The sequence below is a fragment of the Falco rusticolus genome, chromosome 10 (assembly GCF_015220075.1).
Source record: "Falco rusticolus isolate bFalRus1 chromosome 10, bFalRus1.pri, whole genome shotgun sequence".
Classification (NCBI taxonomy): Eukaryota; Metazoa; Chordata; class Aves; order Falconiformes; family Falconidae; genus Falco; species Falco rusticolus.
This window is the reverse complement of record NC_051196.1, coordinates 14,038,426-14,054,499: the sequence shown is the minus strand read 5'-3', so window position 1 is coordinate 14,054,499 and position 16,074 is coordinate 14,038,426. Positions and strand designations below refer to the sequence as shown.

General features: G+C 43.0%; 1 protein-coding gene across 3 annotated transcripts in view; it reads right to left on the bottom strand.

Moving 5' to 3' along the window:
- LGR4 (leucine rich repeat containing G protein-coupled receptor 4) overlaps positions 1-16,074 on the bottom strand; it is an 81,870-nt gene that overhangs the window by 20,774 nt on the left and 45,022 nt on the right. For all 3 annotated transcript variants that reach the window (XM_037401847.1, XM_037401850.1, XM_037401849.1), the window contains exons 3-4: positions 10,547-10,618; positions 8,880-8,951 (exon numbers count right to left, since the gene is read on the bottom strand). In XM_037401847.1, coding sequence (XP_037257744.1) covers positions 8,880-8,951; positions 10,547-10,618 — 144 coding nt within the window. The remainder of the gene's footprint in view (positions 1-8,879; positions 8,952-10,546; positions 10,619-16,074) is intronic.

The following is a 16,074-nucleotide window of genomic DNA, read 5'->3' as shown; positions in this document are numbered from 1 at the left end:
TTTTTTTTGTCTTTTTGGCGGGGGGAGGTGGTAGTGGTGGGGGGTTTTTGGTAAAAGCAAGCAGCAGCATACTCCAGAGGCAGGCCTCAGTCCTTGTGACTACTTGCCTATACCTATGTTTGTACTTTCACTGAGCTCCTTGCTCAATCCCATTCTCTCTGGCCGACTCCGTGAAGCAAAACCACAGTGAAGCCTCACGCCCTGCTCCTCCTCTCCCACCCTTAAAGTCGACCATGACCAGGGGAAGAATGGATGCATGCAATGAGGGAGTCAAACTCCCAGCCAGGGAGAACAAAGAAGGTCACGGAGAAGGTGATGGACCCTCCATCCCCAGCTTGCTTTGCCAAGACCTCCATCCCCCGGCGCAGGCGGATTGAGTACCCAAGTAACTCCGCATGTTGAAGCGATGGCTCTCCGCAGCCGTCCAGCCTTGTTGTGTTCATCATCTCCTGCCCACGGCAGCAAAACTGAGGCAGGGGAAGGAGAACACCACCCACCAACTGTCACTGAGCTCGGAGGGCGAAAGAGGGTGCTTTTCTGGCTCTCGTCACTTCTTTGCAAACTTTTGGCATCATCTTAAGAAAGGCTATGTCTGAATAGAGCTGAAAGTAATTTCCAATGCCAAATCATAAAGCTGAAGTCCAGCAGAGAGGACATCATGCTGTGATTACTTGTGTGTCTCCCATTCTGTGTTTACATAGCGACTTCCTGATCTCTGCGGCTGAAGATCTCTGTGCCAGCCCAAGATTTCCCCAGAGGCCAACGAATATATCAATAAAAAAGCTGAAAATAGACGGTTTGCCCAGAGTTTTCATTGACCTGCATTTATAGTTTTAAAGGGAAAACCTGTGATTTACAAATGCTATAGCAACAAGCACAGCATCAACAGAACCAAAGTAATTGTTACTATGATTGCACAAAAATATTTATTGGTGCTGGATTTCTGTTATTAGTTGTCATACCTCAAGACTTATTTCGAACTCATTTGGCCAGTTCCATCTCATCCACATTTTCCTGTGTCCCTCTACACCTCTTGGTGCAAGCCTGCTGTGCCACAGTTACTTTTTCTTACCTCTTCCAAACAGTCACAGGTTATCACAGCTGAAATGCTTCTGTTTAGTGTGAAGCACACAGAGTACTTTGTGAAACAACTGAAATGCAAACCTAAAATATTTAACTACTTCCACGAATTATTATACCTCAGGACCACACCTTGTCTTTGAGATAGGATAAGGGAGTATTCACTAGCTCAAATAACTAGCAAAGTATAAGCAATACTCTTCACTTGGACCGAACTTTTACAAAGACCGTCCTTTTCCATTAAAGTGTTAAAGATAAGACTCTGCTCTTTAGAGCTTGCAGCGCGTACTTAAATTCCTTAATCCTTCAGAAGCTACTCCAATTCCAGCTTCCCTATAGGCATTGGCTTGTGAGAGACCTTTACAATTTAGTCTATAAATTACAGTTCACTTGCAGAGCTGTCATCTTCACTTTTAGTACCTGTCAGGTTCCCTCCTCACATGAACTCCAGCTCCACAAGAAGAAAGAGCATGAGGATGACAGAAACCTATACATCCAACAGCCCTTGTATCAGTATTTGACATCGTTAAAACAAGTAAAGAACACAGCAACTTAAAGGTCTTCAGACAATCGACTCTGCTCAAAGGAAATTGTAAAACCAATATGAACTCCTACCTCAATCCGAGTGAATAAAAGTTCCAAAGTCTAAACACATGCATGTATTGTTGATTTTTAATATTTATTTATATGGCAATAGAAATGCACACAAAAATATCATTCTGACTCCAGCACATTTCAAGTTTTCATAAAGCTTTTCGCTACAAATCCTGGGCTGTGCCTGCCATGCGTAGGCTGGTGTACGGAGAGCAGACAGCTGGCACTGCACAGACCTGGCTCTTGAAATGCATTGCACTGGGGATGGGCAGGGAGAGTCAGGAAAACACATTGCTACGTTTATTCATTTCTGGAGCACTGGGAGCTTAAGAGAAGTGTCAGCGCATCTCCTATGTTTCCCCAGGACCTCCCCGGAGGCAGCCAAGCCCCTCCTGCACCGCACCAAAGCGCAGCAGCAGCCCTGCTCGCCAATGGAGCGGGCACGGCAGCGCCGGTACGGGGTACAGTGCCCACTTATGGGGTTAGCAAGGCTCAACGGCCAGGTGACCACCCAGGAAAGGATAGTGGTGGCCCCTTTTGGGCTGCCCAGCAGCACGGCTGAGGACAGGTGCCCTACAGCCTGTGTCCCCAGCAGGTAGCACCGGGGAGGCCTCCGGGACCACACTGACACATCTCCTCCAGCTGCCCTGGGCAGCACCGGAGGAATATCTGGTTTATTCTTTCCCCATCCTCCCGAAGGGCCACACAGGCAGGGTCACTGTGCAGCCAGGCTGCCAGATCTGCAGCTCTGTGTGACCCCCGCTGGCCCAGAGGGCTCAGGAAGGCAAGGGGCAGAGCCGGGCACTAAGCTTGTAAGGGGAGAACCAAAAAAAGGTCTTTTGCTCTCATCCTGCCGTCCCTCCAGGCTCTCCTGGGACAAGCCACCATCGCTGTAGAGGCTCCCCAAGGAGCCAGCCATGCACCTCGCCGCAAAACACACCTGGGTGTTGTGGATGCAAGATACATCTCGTAAACGTCACCTTCGTAATAATATTCGTAATGAACGTACTGCCACACACTGTGTTAATGCTCTGTGCCTGGGAAGAGGAGACCGTCGCAGATTTGTTCTCAGCTCCTATGCCAGCCTCACTAGCTCTCACCTGCGACCACGCGCAGCCTTCCAGGCTTCAGCCACTAGGAAATTTTAACAGCCTTGTACTTAGTAGCAGGAGTTTAACATTGGCGTTCATGAAAAGAAAATCACTCCCAACTCATGTTAAACCACTTCGGCTCAATGGCAATCGTTAAACAACTTTGCTCTTTTTAAGTGCTCCTTCAAAAACCACAAAGAAATCACTCAAATAACAGTGGAGTAGATTTTTAGGTTTTGAAGTTGAGTACTGATAAGCCTGGTACCTAGGAAATTCTGCTACAATGCGAGGCAATAAACCCACGGTGTTAACAGAGGTACTTTAAAATACTCGGCACGTTTGCTCGCTTTATCAAGCGGCAGCTCTCTGTACGTTAGGTGTTGAGAACATCAATACAAGGATTTGCTTTATTCAAAGACAAATTTACAGCAGCTCTCAGACACAAATGATACATGCCAGAGCTACTGCAGCCACCGGTACTGACGTGCCAGCCCATTTATTTCTCCAATTTAAATGTTTAACATGGTACCAGTCAGAGATCATACAAAGTTTGCTGCAAATTACTCATAGAGGATTCAGCTGATCTTTACCAACCTGCTGTGTAACTTGCACTGATTATTCTGTTCCTAAATAATTTCCTGATTTTTATTTAAACATTAGCAATTCCTGAAGCAAGCCCAGACAACTGGAGAGTGCGTGGGGAGAGGGAGCTACAAAAATCCCAGAGATTCCTGATGCTCACAAGAAATGCCCCTACCTCACTTTCAAGAAACCAGAACAGCTTCTAAAAGTGAACATGGCGCAGAAAAATGAGGCTCTTGTCATTCAGCAAGTTCATAAAGTTCATGAAGCAGTATACTTAAAGTGCTGCATATTTAAAGATTTTTCAGCACAATCAATTATGCTTAGGAGAGCTCTTATACATACTTTACTTGAAAATAAAAAATGCAAGGGAGAACAGCATATTCAGCATATTTAAGTTTGCCTTGGTTCTGCAGGTGAAAAGAAAATGTGTGTGAACTTCTTCCTTTCCCATTCTGGTGCCAATAGTTTAATCCTGTAGCTTAAGGCAGACTCACTTGAGGGCTGGTCCGCTTTAACCTTTTAATAACAGCAAAGCACAGAACTAAAAAATCCTCTGAAGACAACCCATTAAAAGTTGGGTTAGTTGAAAAACCACCTGCCACTGTTAAAGCTGCACACTACATGCAAGACCATATAACACTTCTTAACTTCATTTAGCCACTGCTGTTAATTAACATCTGCCACATCTCCCTGACAAGACCATCCTCCCAGATACCCCTGTCTTTCAAAACTCTATAATCCAGAATCACAAAAAAAGTCACAAAACACTCTTAAAAAATTAGCAGAATTGGAAAAGGACTGTGTATTTTTCTGATACAAGACAGCGTTTGCACAGTCCTCTTCAAATTCAGGGATCTTCCCTTCTGACACCTTTCAACGTACTTATGGTTTATGCTACTAAAATTGTCACCAAAGTTAATTACCGCCTAGAGCCGTGCAGTTTCATTACGGTACTAGCAGAGTGTTTCTAAATTAGATTTGGGTTTGGGTTTTTTGTTAATAAAAACACATGTAACTTGATCAGTGTAAGAAATCCTTCCTGAAATTAGGAAAAGCTAGAAATGCAAGGCTGTAGCACATATGTGCTACAGCACATATTTTAAATGTCCTGACTGACTGCAATAACCTCCATCCTCTGTCCCCACCCTTCTACTGTACATCTTTACCCTGCAAAGCAAGGTCTTGCTCTCGCTTCTTTCGATCCCACAGCAGGACCACAGTCTTTCCTGCCTGGGCCAAGCCAATTGCCTCTCCCAGAAAATATAATCACATCCCAGTTTAGCATGTTCGTGTCTCCTGCCTCATCCTGCCTCCAGCCTGCTCCAGCCTTCTGAGATAGGAAGGCAGACTGCAAAACTGGTTATGATGCCGCAGCGGCGGCAAGCAGACCAGGCTCGGGAGCCAGAACTGCTACCGGGCACCGCAGAAAATGACTGCTGACCACATGCATGAAGACACTTACCCTGCAGCTCAGGTGAACACCCACACGAAGAGAAAGGCTGGAGCTATCGCTGTTGAGTACCACACTGGCAGCATCCCAATACCCGCAGTTTGGGAATCTGGCATAACAGCGTAGCTGCAGCGCTTTGAACTGCTGCTGCAGAATGCCTTCATATTGTCTGTGTGCGGGCATGTGCGCACATGTGCAGGGACAGTAACTCGGTGATTCCTGAATACAATTAGCATAAATCATCTTCAATAGCTCCGATAGCAGCTATTGACAAGCTTTCAAAAACGACTCCTGGATTTGATGGCAAATGCTTGCTAAAATTAGTGGCAATTAGGGTTTTTTTTTGAATTTAAATGGAATACAACACTCCTTTCCAAAGCATGTAGAAGTCTTTAAGTAACATAGTTCTAGTATTAGTCACACACTGAGGACTGCGCTAGAATATTCTGTGCTACGACTCAGAATTCATAGCTGGGTTTCTGGGTGAATTAGAGCAACCCTAGAAGTTACTGTAGTTTACAGAACCATTTTACAAATCCCCGCATTCTGGGTCAAAGCTCAGAAAGAACAAGCAGCGTTAACGAAGTCAGTCACCACCAGTCAAATACGCTAAGGCACTTAAAGCCGTGACCCTCTGAAAAGGCTTCCTGGTCCTTTCAGGCTCTGCCCAGGCTGCTGGAGCAGCACACCGCTTCCCTACCTCCGGCTCTCCCTGTGACCCTTGGGTCGCCAATAAACTTCACCGACACCACTTCCAAATCTAAAGTACAAAGTACGCCACTTCGTTACCTTGCGATAGCAAAACCTCACCTTCGATGCTCTGCAGGAATTGAAATGCATCAAAGACTACTGTTTATAGTTGCGAAGCTCCTTATTTGTCAGGTTTTGCTGCTACCCAAAGCCAGGGGCACAAGCCAGGCAACCAGTGCCTTCTGCCTCAGTCATGCAGTCCCACAGCCCCAGGTATCACGGTGCCTCACAACGTGAGAATACATCCCATCAGATAAATTTTTCTGGGGTGCTAGACAGTGAGCTTCCACTCCGTAAAACTCATTTTGCTAGATTTCACCTCAATAAAAAAAACCACCTCTATTCCAACTCTCCTTCGGAGGCCAAAGCTGGGAAAATATCCCATGTAAACAGAAAAATAAAGAGCTATCATTTAGTATTCTGAACCAGAGTGGCTACTCGCCAGCTATCATATAAACATCACAGATCATGAAGCTCCTGTAACCATCTTCTTAATTTCCACCCAGCTATGTTTACGGGGCTTGTTAATACATACAGTGTGGCAACCGTCTTCCTACGCAGCTAGGAATTGGAGCACATTAAGAGAGAAACTGCAGAGTTCTACAGGGGCTGCAAACCAAATGATTATCAATATACTATGAAGTTCTATGAGCAAGTAATTTGTGCCTTCACCAAGAAAAAAAAAAAATCCCCCTAAAGATGCTTCAGAGCAAACTGGGAAACTGCCAAGACAGAGTTTGTTAAGTGATGTTTAAACTTGCAGGTTTTGGAAGGAGATTATCTATTGAAAAGGTAGAAGCAGGTTTTCTAACATATATTCTGCAGAGTTGTTGGGTTTAGAAGAAGGTCACAGGAGCTCAGTAGCTTGAAATTCATTTTTGACACAAATTCCTTTGGAGGAAAATAACTAACTCACTGTTTCCTCCTCTTTTTTTTTTTTTTTCTCTCCTTCTTTTGAAATTAATAAAGCAGCATGCTGACACTTAGGTTACCATGCTCACACACAAAATTCAGAGGACCAGCCTGACTTTCCTTTGCCAGAAGGCGCTCCTGACATTAGCAGGGGATATGCATAATTACACTGTAAGTTTATGAGCGAGGCAATAAACTGAGAGTTTTCCTGAATTTTCTTAAAATGACAGAAGTGCATTCTGGTGAAAATTGCATGGGAATTCAAACAAATTGCATGGGAAAAAAGCTTTACCTTTCTCATTATACTTGTCTCAAAACACCAATTTATTCTCAAATTGCTGCCAATTTGAACAAGTTATGGGGATCTTGCAATACAGACAGATATCCTTCTCAGGAACAGAGAGAGGCAAAACGCAAAGCCTGATCCACAGCAGTGGGAGGAGGAAAAAAAAAAAATCTTCCAGAGCTTCCGACACTGATGACTTCCAGTTTGATTTACCCACCGTATTTATAACACCTATTCTGAAATCTCAATTTCGTTTTCCTCAGAGTTGATACAGTTTATCATTTGCCTATGAAAAATGAAGCTCCCAGAAAGGGAAACCTCACCAAGCTTTAAATTGTTACCATTATATTTAAATTACAATAATGTTCTGTCAAGTGCTTATACTGGTTACATTATACAGTATTACACAATCATTCCGTTAATTTTTCCAACAACTGTCTGCTTTTTTTTTTTAAATGGCTCTAACATCACCTTCTTTCCAATCATTAAAAAACAAAAAAAAGAACGTAAAAGAGAGTGGTGCTGGTTTAATTTATATACTCATTATTTTTCCCTTATTTTTGTCCCTTCCGCACATAAAATTATCAGCAAACCAGCAACTGGAGATTTACTGTTTTAAACTTTAATTAGGGAACAAACATTACTGTACATAAGTAGAGAAAAGGCAAGTTCATTGAAAACGAAATGGATGATTTGTAGACAACAAAAGTATATTTTAAAGTAGCTTGTTTTTCTTTTTTTTTGGCATCACAGAAGTGCTGGAAGCCAGGAAGGAGTTTTGTTTTTTTAAATAATTACAAAAGGGTTATTTCACATCAAGTAATTTGAAGGATTTTTATTACAATGCACTAGTATTTGCACTAAGCAGACCGCAGCCCTCAAGACCAAGCTACTCCCTCTGCTACACAACGCACTACAGCAAGAGGGAAACGTGGACATTAAATTTGAATGTGGCTGCAAATGGAAACCTGTATCTATCCTACTCTTGAATCGAAAAACCTGGACAAGTCCATGCCAGCTGGTGGCATCCAACCTCACCACTCTCTCCTGCTGCGAGCCGTGACGTGTGGGAGGTCCTGGCTGGTAAGCAGCCCAGCAGAAGTGGGGCCGCGGCTGCGCTGGGGGGTGGCACGTCCCTGCACTGCGCAGGCTCCCGGGATAACCTGCGGCCAATCCTAGCCTGCCGCGTGCTCTGCTTACCCTGCTTTCTTTAGATGGAAAAGGCGGGAATACCTGAGCAACTATGAGAAGAGGCGGCCAACATCCAACTTCAGAGAAGGCAGAAAGCACCTTTACAAAAGCTGTGCAACAGTTTGTGAAGTTATTTTGCAAAACTTTTTTTTTTCCCCCAAAACTATTCCATAATCTGATGAAACACTGAAAGCAACAGGATCTTAGGCCAGGAACCTGAATTTTGGCACCGAGAGAACAGATAATCTGCCCTCTCTCTCTGTAGGCAAGCAGAAAGGAGGAAAAATTTTGAAGCCCTTCCCCGCTCCGCCTCTTCATCACAGTGATAAGCATCTACCACCTAGACAGCTGTAACTAACTATTAAGGTCTGATTAAGATGCTTTATAAAACATAATAAGCCATAAGATAGTATAAGCACATATGAAATATCTTATGAGCAACTAGCAATAATGGCTGAGGTATTCATAACTGTCTGTCTGATTTCAACACCTTCCCATAAAACCAATACTATGCGTGTCTCAAGCAATACTCCTTCCCAGAAACCCCTTTTCCCCGTCCAGATACAAAAGACTTGGGCACGATTCACTTTTGCACAACATTTTAAAATTGCTTAAACACCTCAGGACATGCAAGAAGGATGATAAATGTTTAACTCCACCGCCAGTGCATTTATACAGCAATCTTGTACCTTTGCGTTTGGGTTTTGAAAGAGTTTGGATTTGGGTCACCCCACCAAAGGTGACTAATAAAATTCTTCATGGACTTCAGTTGGGTAAGTTTGCTCCAGTTGAAAGTGCAGTATCAGAAAGTCCAGGTATGGCATTACACATACATGGTTACACTTCAAAACTCTACAGAATGAAGCAAACGGGTACAAAGGGTCTGAAAGTGGAACCTGGAGAAGAATACAAGAACAAAAGCAAAGTAAAAAAAACTTACAGGGACTGTAAACCACTTAATCCTCTGATGGCCTCATTCGGTACAGTCTTCAGCTGGTTGTTCTGTAGTGTTCTGCAAAAAGCCACTGTGTCAGTAAAGCAGAATTTGACAATAATCTTTATCAACAGTAAAGGTGACAGAAGAGCCCATGGTCCTGTTAAGGTTTCACAGACTTCTAGCATACTCAAAAGCACGCAGAATTATCCAGACCAGATACCCAAAGGCAACGATGAAACAAAAAAATGGCCTATTTCAGTTTTATTTACAACTCATTAATTAACAGCATTAATTTGCAGAGAACAAGCCTCTGACATAACACACTGAAATTCCCCTGGGAACTCACTGAAGAGGTTGAACAACTTAACACTAGTACAAATTTGCTACAATGAATGATATTTTATTATTTTCTTGTGAAATCACCCTATACATGCTACAAAATACACAAACCTCTAATTTTTCTTCAAGCCGCATCAATACACAGTGCATTAACAATTAATTTACAAAGTGTGTTCACAACAAAGCACCTCTGGGCACAACATTAAAAAGACACAGAATGAAACTAGAGCCAAGCTGAATTACGTTAGGCTGGGGTTTTGTCTTTTAAGAACTTCTCTTATGGGACAACATATTACTGCATGATGAACTCTTTTTTTATAAAGAGAATGTAAATGACTGAGATCTCGCACATTATAAATCTTACTAGATTTTGGGGCATACTGGTGTAAAATGCAAATGGACAAGTTAACAATTAATATCCAAGTCCCAAATTTTTCAAGAGCTGCTAGAATTTCGGGCATTTCTAGTGCCGAGCATCCTGACGGATGTACCTTCAAGAGCCTTGACATTCTGCATTCAATTTACAAATCATCATAAGTAATATTGCAGATGGGCAGTTTCCTCATCCATACCCCACTTATGCTGTCTCTTTGTGCTTCTTCTGTTACAACTTCTGGGTCCTTTTACACTTTTTTTTTTAACTATCTGTTTAATTAACTATCTGTTACCCTACTAGCAACTGAAAATATTTACATCAGCATAAATGCTACCATTTCTGGAGAAAGGTTTTCAAAATCCCCAACAACAGAAAGCTCTTTTTATCCTTAGCTATGGAAAAACAGTTGAAATTAATATCCTTATCTCAGAAAGGAAAACAAGATATGGGAAACAGGGCACACAATTCTAATCTTTTTTTTTTTTTTTTTTTTTTCCTAATAGTCATTTTCACCTACAGAAGCATCAAATGATAGGACTTATTTCTTATCAGTGGTATGGGATGGTTTAAAGGTCAAACAGTGTTTTAAATCTCTGTAAATACTAGTACTACCTGTTAATGTCTGGGCACCTGTAAGTGTAAGTCATAGTAAGATGAGGGGGTGGAGGAGAAAAAGCTTTACATACACCTTTTAGGATTCTTCTGCTACAAAATATACTTCAGAAGCAAGTAACTGTTCTAATTAAACACAATAACTACAGTTTAGTCAAGTTCACCACTGCTCATCATCACCACTTACAGCAGGCTTTGTAACAACAACAACAACAAAAAAGTAGTGCTGTAATTTGGCGGGGGGAGCCAAGAAAAATTTTCCTCCAGCCTACCAGTAAAGAGGTTGGCTGTGCACTAAGCAAGCATACAGCTAGCTACGAAGCTCTAAAACCCGATTACTTACAGAACTTTGAGTTCTTTCAACCCAGACAAGGCCTTTGGATGGATAAAAGAAAGGTCATTGCCAGCCAGTCGCCTGGAAAAAAATTGCAATAATAATTTCAGTCACAAAATACAGTACTTCTACAACCATCTAACAAGGAAAATCACCAATATATCAAATCTTGCAAGCAACTAGCATTTTGCATTCAGTTATGCCATATTCATGATCTTCCAAGTTTGCAACAGTTATTTTAGCCACTGCACATTTTTCATGACAAGAATGCATTACTCTGCCTCAGGGATACACTTTTGCAAACATCCTAGGAAAAAAAACACAACCCAGAATGATTAAAAAAAAAAAAATCTTCTTATGGTACTAGGTTTTCAAAGTGCATTTACCAACTATTAACGTGATCCTCCGGCTCTGAGCATTGCTCTGCTGAAACACATGCTCTGGTACCCATGTGTTTTTAATTTATAGTTTTTAATCTATAGCAGTTTCTAAAGCAACTATGCAGTTCAGTACAAATGGCTAGATGCTAGCACAAGGCAGGGGAAAGTTTCTATGAGAATCACAAATGTGAAGATGATATTCACATGCAGGCAGTACGTTCACAGTGCTGACAATTGACAGGATGCCTGCTGACAATACCAAGACGTAATCTTGGTAATATTTCATCTTTTTGGTCAGCTATTTGGACAAAGTTTTTCAAGAAAGAAAACTGTTTTGGGGGAGGGAGAAAGGGAACAGGATCCTCAGCCGTGCTCTCTCACGCTCTCTCTCAGGATGTGGCCTGTTTCTAACTTAGACTGCTCAACACAAACACAAAGTAAATTGCGAAAACCCCCACGATATTGAAAGTAATAAATACAGGAGACACTGCAGAACACAAAGCAGAGAGCAGCTAGAACAGCTGCTTTCAGACAACTCATTCCCCCTTCCCCCGCTCTTTTTTTTCCTTCAATCTTTTTACCCTTTCCCTGACCGGCAGACCTTGTGTGGTCCAGCCTTTGTTGAGCGGCTAATAGTTGTGACACAAGGTATTTTTTTAAGGGTAAAAGACAATAATGCAGAACACCTGGCAATCCATAGCTGCCAAAAGATGCCATCGCTTCAGCCAAAGTATCTGCTTTCAGACTTGGTTCCATATCCCAGCTAAGCAAGAGCAATGGTGGAGAAGGTCGTGCAATGAAATCATCTCGTGGAAATGCTCCGTACAATGCAGGAAGTGTTAATAATTAAAAACCAGTCGATGTGCAAAGGTTACAGAATATCAAACCCCACCTCTGCTGCTACAGGGTGCTGTGAAGCAAGCCAGCCACACTAAGGGGAAAATACTATTTCAAAGAGGCAAGTGAAAGAACTAATAAGAGCATCATCTCAAGTACCAGCGTGCCAGAACATAGGAACATTATTACGTTTTTATTTTAGTCCCTATTTCTAACTACCTAAGAGGTTACCCAAAGTATCTGATGCCTACATAAAGGTGCTTGCAACACAGCAAATGACTTAATAACATGCTGCCTGATACAAAGGATGCTAGTTATGTTGATCAAATCTATTTGTCAAAGGTAGATTGCTTTATTTATAAGCCAAGGGAGCAGAGGATGGCTTCTTGTGAACGGGAAGGTGACCACAGCAGCAGATACTATTCCACTTTAGAAAACTGTGTTACTGTTATTTGTTAAAGTAGACCTTGCTAATTAGCCTTTGTATTCTTACGCCCACTCCAATCACTACAGCTATGGCTCCAACATTCCAAGCTTAAATCTCAGCGTCCTCTCCTAAAAAAAAAAAAAAAAGAAAAAAAAAAAAAAAAGACACCTCCTGACTGCTGAGAAAAAGGTTGTCTGCATGGCTTGTGTATAACCAAACAGCTCTGAAGCCAGAAGAAAAATTAAAAGAATCAATTTATACTTATTCTTGAAATCTCCTGTCTGCAAACAACCTCAGGATTTCAGGGCTGTAACATTTTTCAAATACTTCGAATTTTTAACAGGACAGAAAAATTCTGGATGGCAACTCAACACTCCCCTAAAACCCATTTTGTTGTCAGTAGCTGCCAAAATCAACTGTATTAACTTTATTGGGAGGGATGTGGAGGGAAGTTTGCAGCATTTAATGGCTTTCTTTCCCAAGAAGTTCACTGTAAACAGAAATACTAGTGGCACATGCTGGGTCCCTACACCAGAGCACCACTAATCTAAAAATAAACACTTGTTTTGCAGAAGTGTTCAAAAACATCAAAATAGAAATCCTTAAATCAAGCAAAATTTAACAGAGGGTATAGCACCAAATTATTTTGGCACTCAGACACTACTAGTTGATGTTGATTACCTACCACAGGATTCCAGAAGCAGCAGCTCTGGTAAAGGCTTCAGGCAGCTCTGGCTGCAGCTCTGCCGAGACTCCCCGTTAACTGGGCCGGCGGGTGGCTCGGCAGGCATCTGCTGGAACTTCTCCCTCCCCCCGAAGAGGTGGGGGATTACAATTTGTTTTAAAAGAGCTAAACTAAATCCAGTTGAATGGCCTCCCCCAACCTCACGGAGTGTCACTAACACGAGCTACAGAGCACTGGAAACAAATTACAGCTGAGCCACAGCAAGGCTTGCTTGACTTCAAATGGCAAGACTTTGCCTACCTCAAGGCAACTCCTGTTTATTCAGCCTTTTTGCAACCAACCAACAGAAAAAAAACCCCAACACACAAAACCAACCAACCCTTGCAATCCATTACATTTCCGTTCCTCCTCCATCTGGCAACCTTCCAGGAAACAGGATACAACTAGCCAAGTGTGCAAAGGCTTTACTAATCAGTTTGCCAAATATACATTTATCATTCAGGCCCTAGCCTTGGGGAGCGTGGCTGCTTGTTCCACTGCAGCTCTCCAGCAGGCGAAGCCCAACGCATCACGCGCCGCTCTCAGCGCGCTTCCCTCTGCCGCGGCATGCAGCACCCGAGAGGATGGAAAGATCTCTTTACCTAACCAGGTTTGTTTTACAAGAGAGAAATGAAAAAATATGAGCATGCAATATAGCACACGTACAACATGCAAATTAAGACATCACTGAAATCGTCCAGTCAGGTTTTCCACATTACCCCCTTTCAGCATGCCTCAAAAATAGTTGCATTCAGATTTTCAAATATCATGTATAAACCAAGTGTTTTAAAAGGCCCCCTGTTTCTCTCTCTCTCACACACACACACACAGAGTAAACAGGCTAAGGATAATCACAGCTTCACCAAGCCCCAAAGGCCAGCACAACAGAAAAGCAGCAACTTTCCTCGCTGCAAGACTCACTAACCTGCTCAGGACCAGCTCTGGAAACTTCTTCTCTGTGGTGGGACAACTTCATACCACAACGAAGCAGCACCCGAAGGCAGCCCTACATTCACGCAGCAAAAGCGATGTAACCATCCCTCTCTTCATCCCGAGTGGAAACAGGTTCAGAGACCTGGTCCAAAAGTCCATGTACTGTTATTGAGTCCAGGCACATCCCCATTAGTTAGAGCTCCTTCTCCAGAAGGGAGAGGACTGGAAAACAGGTTCACCCACAGAGACACTACAGGCAGCACAGACCACTGTCAAGAGCCCTGCTACGCTACAAAAACTTCATTTGCTGTCTCTTCTCCAGGCATCACCTGAAGTGGGGTGTAAATGGGTATCTCACTGGACAGGAGCTTTCCTGCTACCTCAATCCTGACTCCCCTCATTTGGAAACTCTGCCCAGGAGCACAGGTATCCTGAATTAGTGGATCTGAGTTACACCCTGGAGGTTTCTGCAGCGGAATCACAGCTGTAACCTACAACTACATTCCGTACCTTCCTTCTAGGTCAGCAATCTCCTTGTAAAAGCCTAGTATTGAACACCGTAGTCCTCTACTTTAAAAAACTGAGTGTTCCAATGGGACAAAATTTCTGTGAGTTTGGACAAATTCAAATAGACAGAATCTCTTTCAACACAGCAGGACAACAGAGTAGGACATACAGGGGACAAAATACTTCCGCTATCCCATCATATACAGGTGAGCAATAGCCTCTACTCATTATTTTAAGTGACACGGCCAGTGGTCTCCAGCTGCAGAGGTCACTGTTGTTACTACACAAATCATGATACAGTCTGGCTGGGGCATTATTTTCCACGGTATCTCATTCCCAGAATACGGAGCAAACATAACGTTTTGCACTGAAAGTCTTCTGAAAGCAGCAAAGACTGCCTTCTCTCTTCTGGGAACTTAAAACTTCTGCAACTATGAATCTGGCAACCCGGCTGCATGTTAACCAAGCCAAGTTGATCACTGATGTCACGCCAAAATCAGGGAGGATGTCCCAGGGATACATTTTTGTCTCTAACAATTAAAACCATCACTCTCGTTTTGATAGGATGAAATACAAGCTACCTGGAAACCTCTCTTCTTGTCTTGCATGCCAGATGGCGGTGAACGTCAGGTTACTTGAACAAAGAATTAGGTCTCCTTCTGTCCTTCCGGGTATCTCATGCACATACACAAAGTGGTTTTGCTGTGTTGTTTTTTGGGGGTTTTTTTGGGGGGTTGGGGGTTTTTTTTTTCCCCTCCTGGTGGTATTCTGGGATCCTCCTAACCTTATCTGTCCATCTTGTCTCTGGTAATAATACACTGTCTACTTTTTCCATGGATCAACTGTAATCGTACTTCAATGAAAACTCGTATTAAGGACAGAGATTGCAATCCTGGCGTGTCATAGTAAGTCACCTGATTTATTATTTTTATTTGTACATCAGCTGCTTTCTGGTAAGACCTAAGACTCCTAATTCAAGATCAAGTCAAGGCTGAGCTTTCCACATCCCTTACAGACCATGCACCACTGCCCCTCTGCCCACTCAGGATCTTTTTAGCTCTCCAACTTTTACCTACCTATTTTCATCCCACTGGAAAGTATTTCATTGCTTCTCCACTTGCACTTTTGCGATTTCTCTAGGGTTTTGCTGACTTCAAGCTATTCTGCCATCCTCACATGCCTGTCCCTAACATCACCATTTTCAGGGTTCTTTGTGCTTCCGACACCAACTTGAATTTTACTTCATGCTCTCCTGAAACAAAAGTAACCTTTGAAAATGCCTCAGACACACCGGCTGGGGATCATGGATTCAATTTTCTCAAACTTAAGGAAAGAGCTTCAGGTTCCACCTATTCCAGAAAAGCAGCCACTGCGGAACAGATTTTGGTTTCCTTAAGAGGTGATGCACAGTTAGTTACGTGCCACCACTTATTCATCAAAGATTGAAGCTTTACGTGAGAGGTACGGTCATCTGCAGGAGAAGAGCAGGGGCTCACCGCATCCCCCGAGCCGAGACCCCCTTCCCGGCCAGGGCGCATGCCTGCGCTGACGGCTCCCACCCAAGCTGGGCAGCTGTGCAAGGGGCCGGGCTGGTCAGTGGAAGCCGTTATCATCGGACTAAACTTCGTTTTGCTTATCTGCGATTAGCAAACAGCCCCTTTGGGACTTTTGTCAGCTGCAGCCTGCTACACTGCTGTGAAGCCATCAATAACCTACAGACTACTACTCC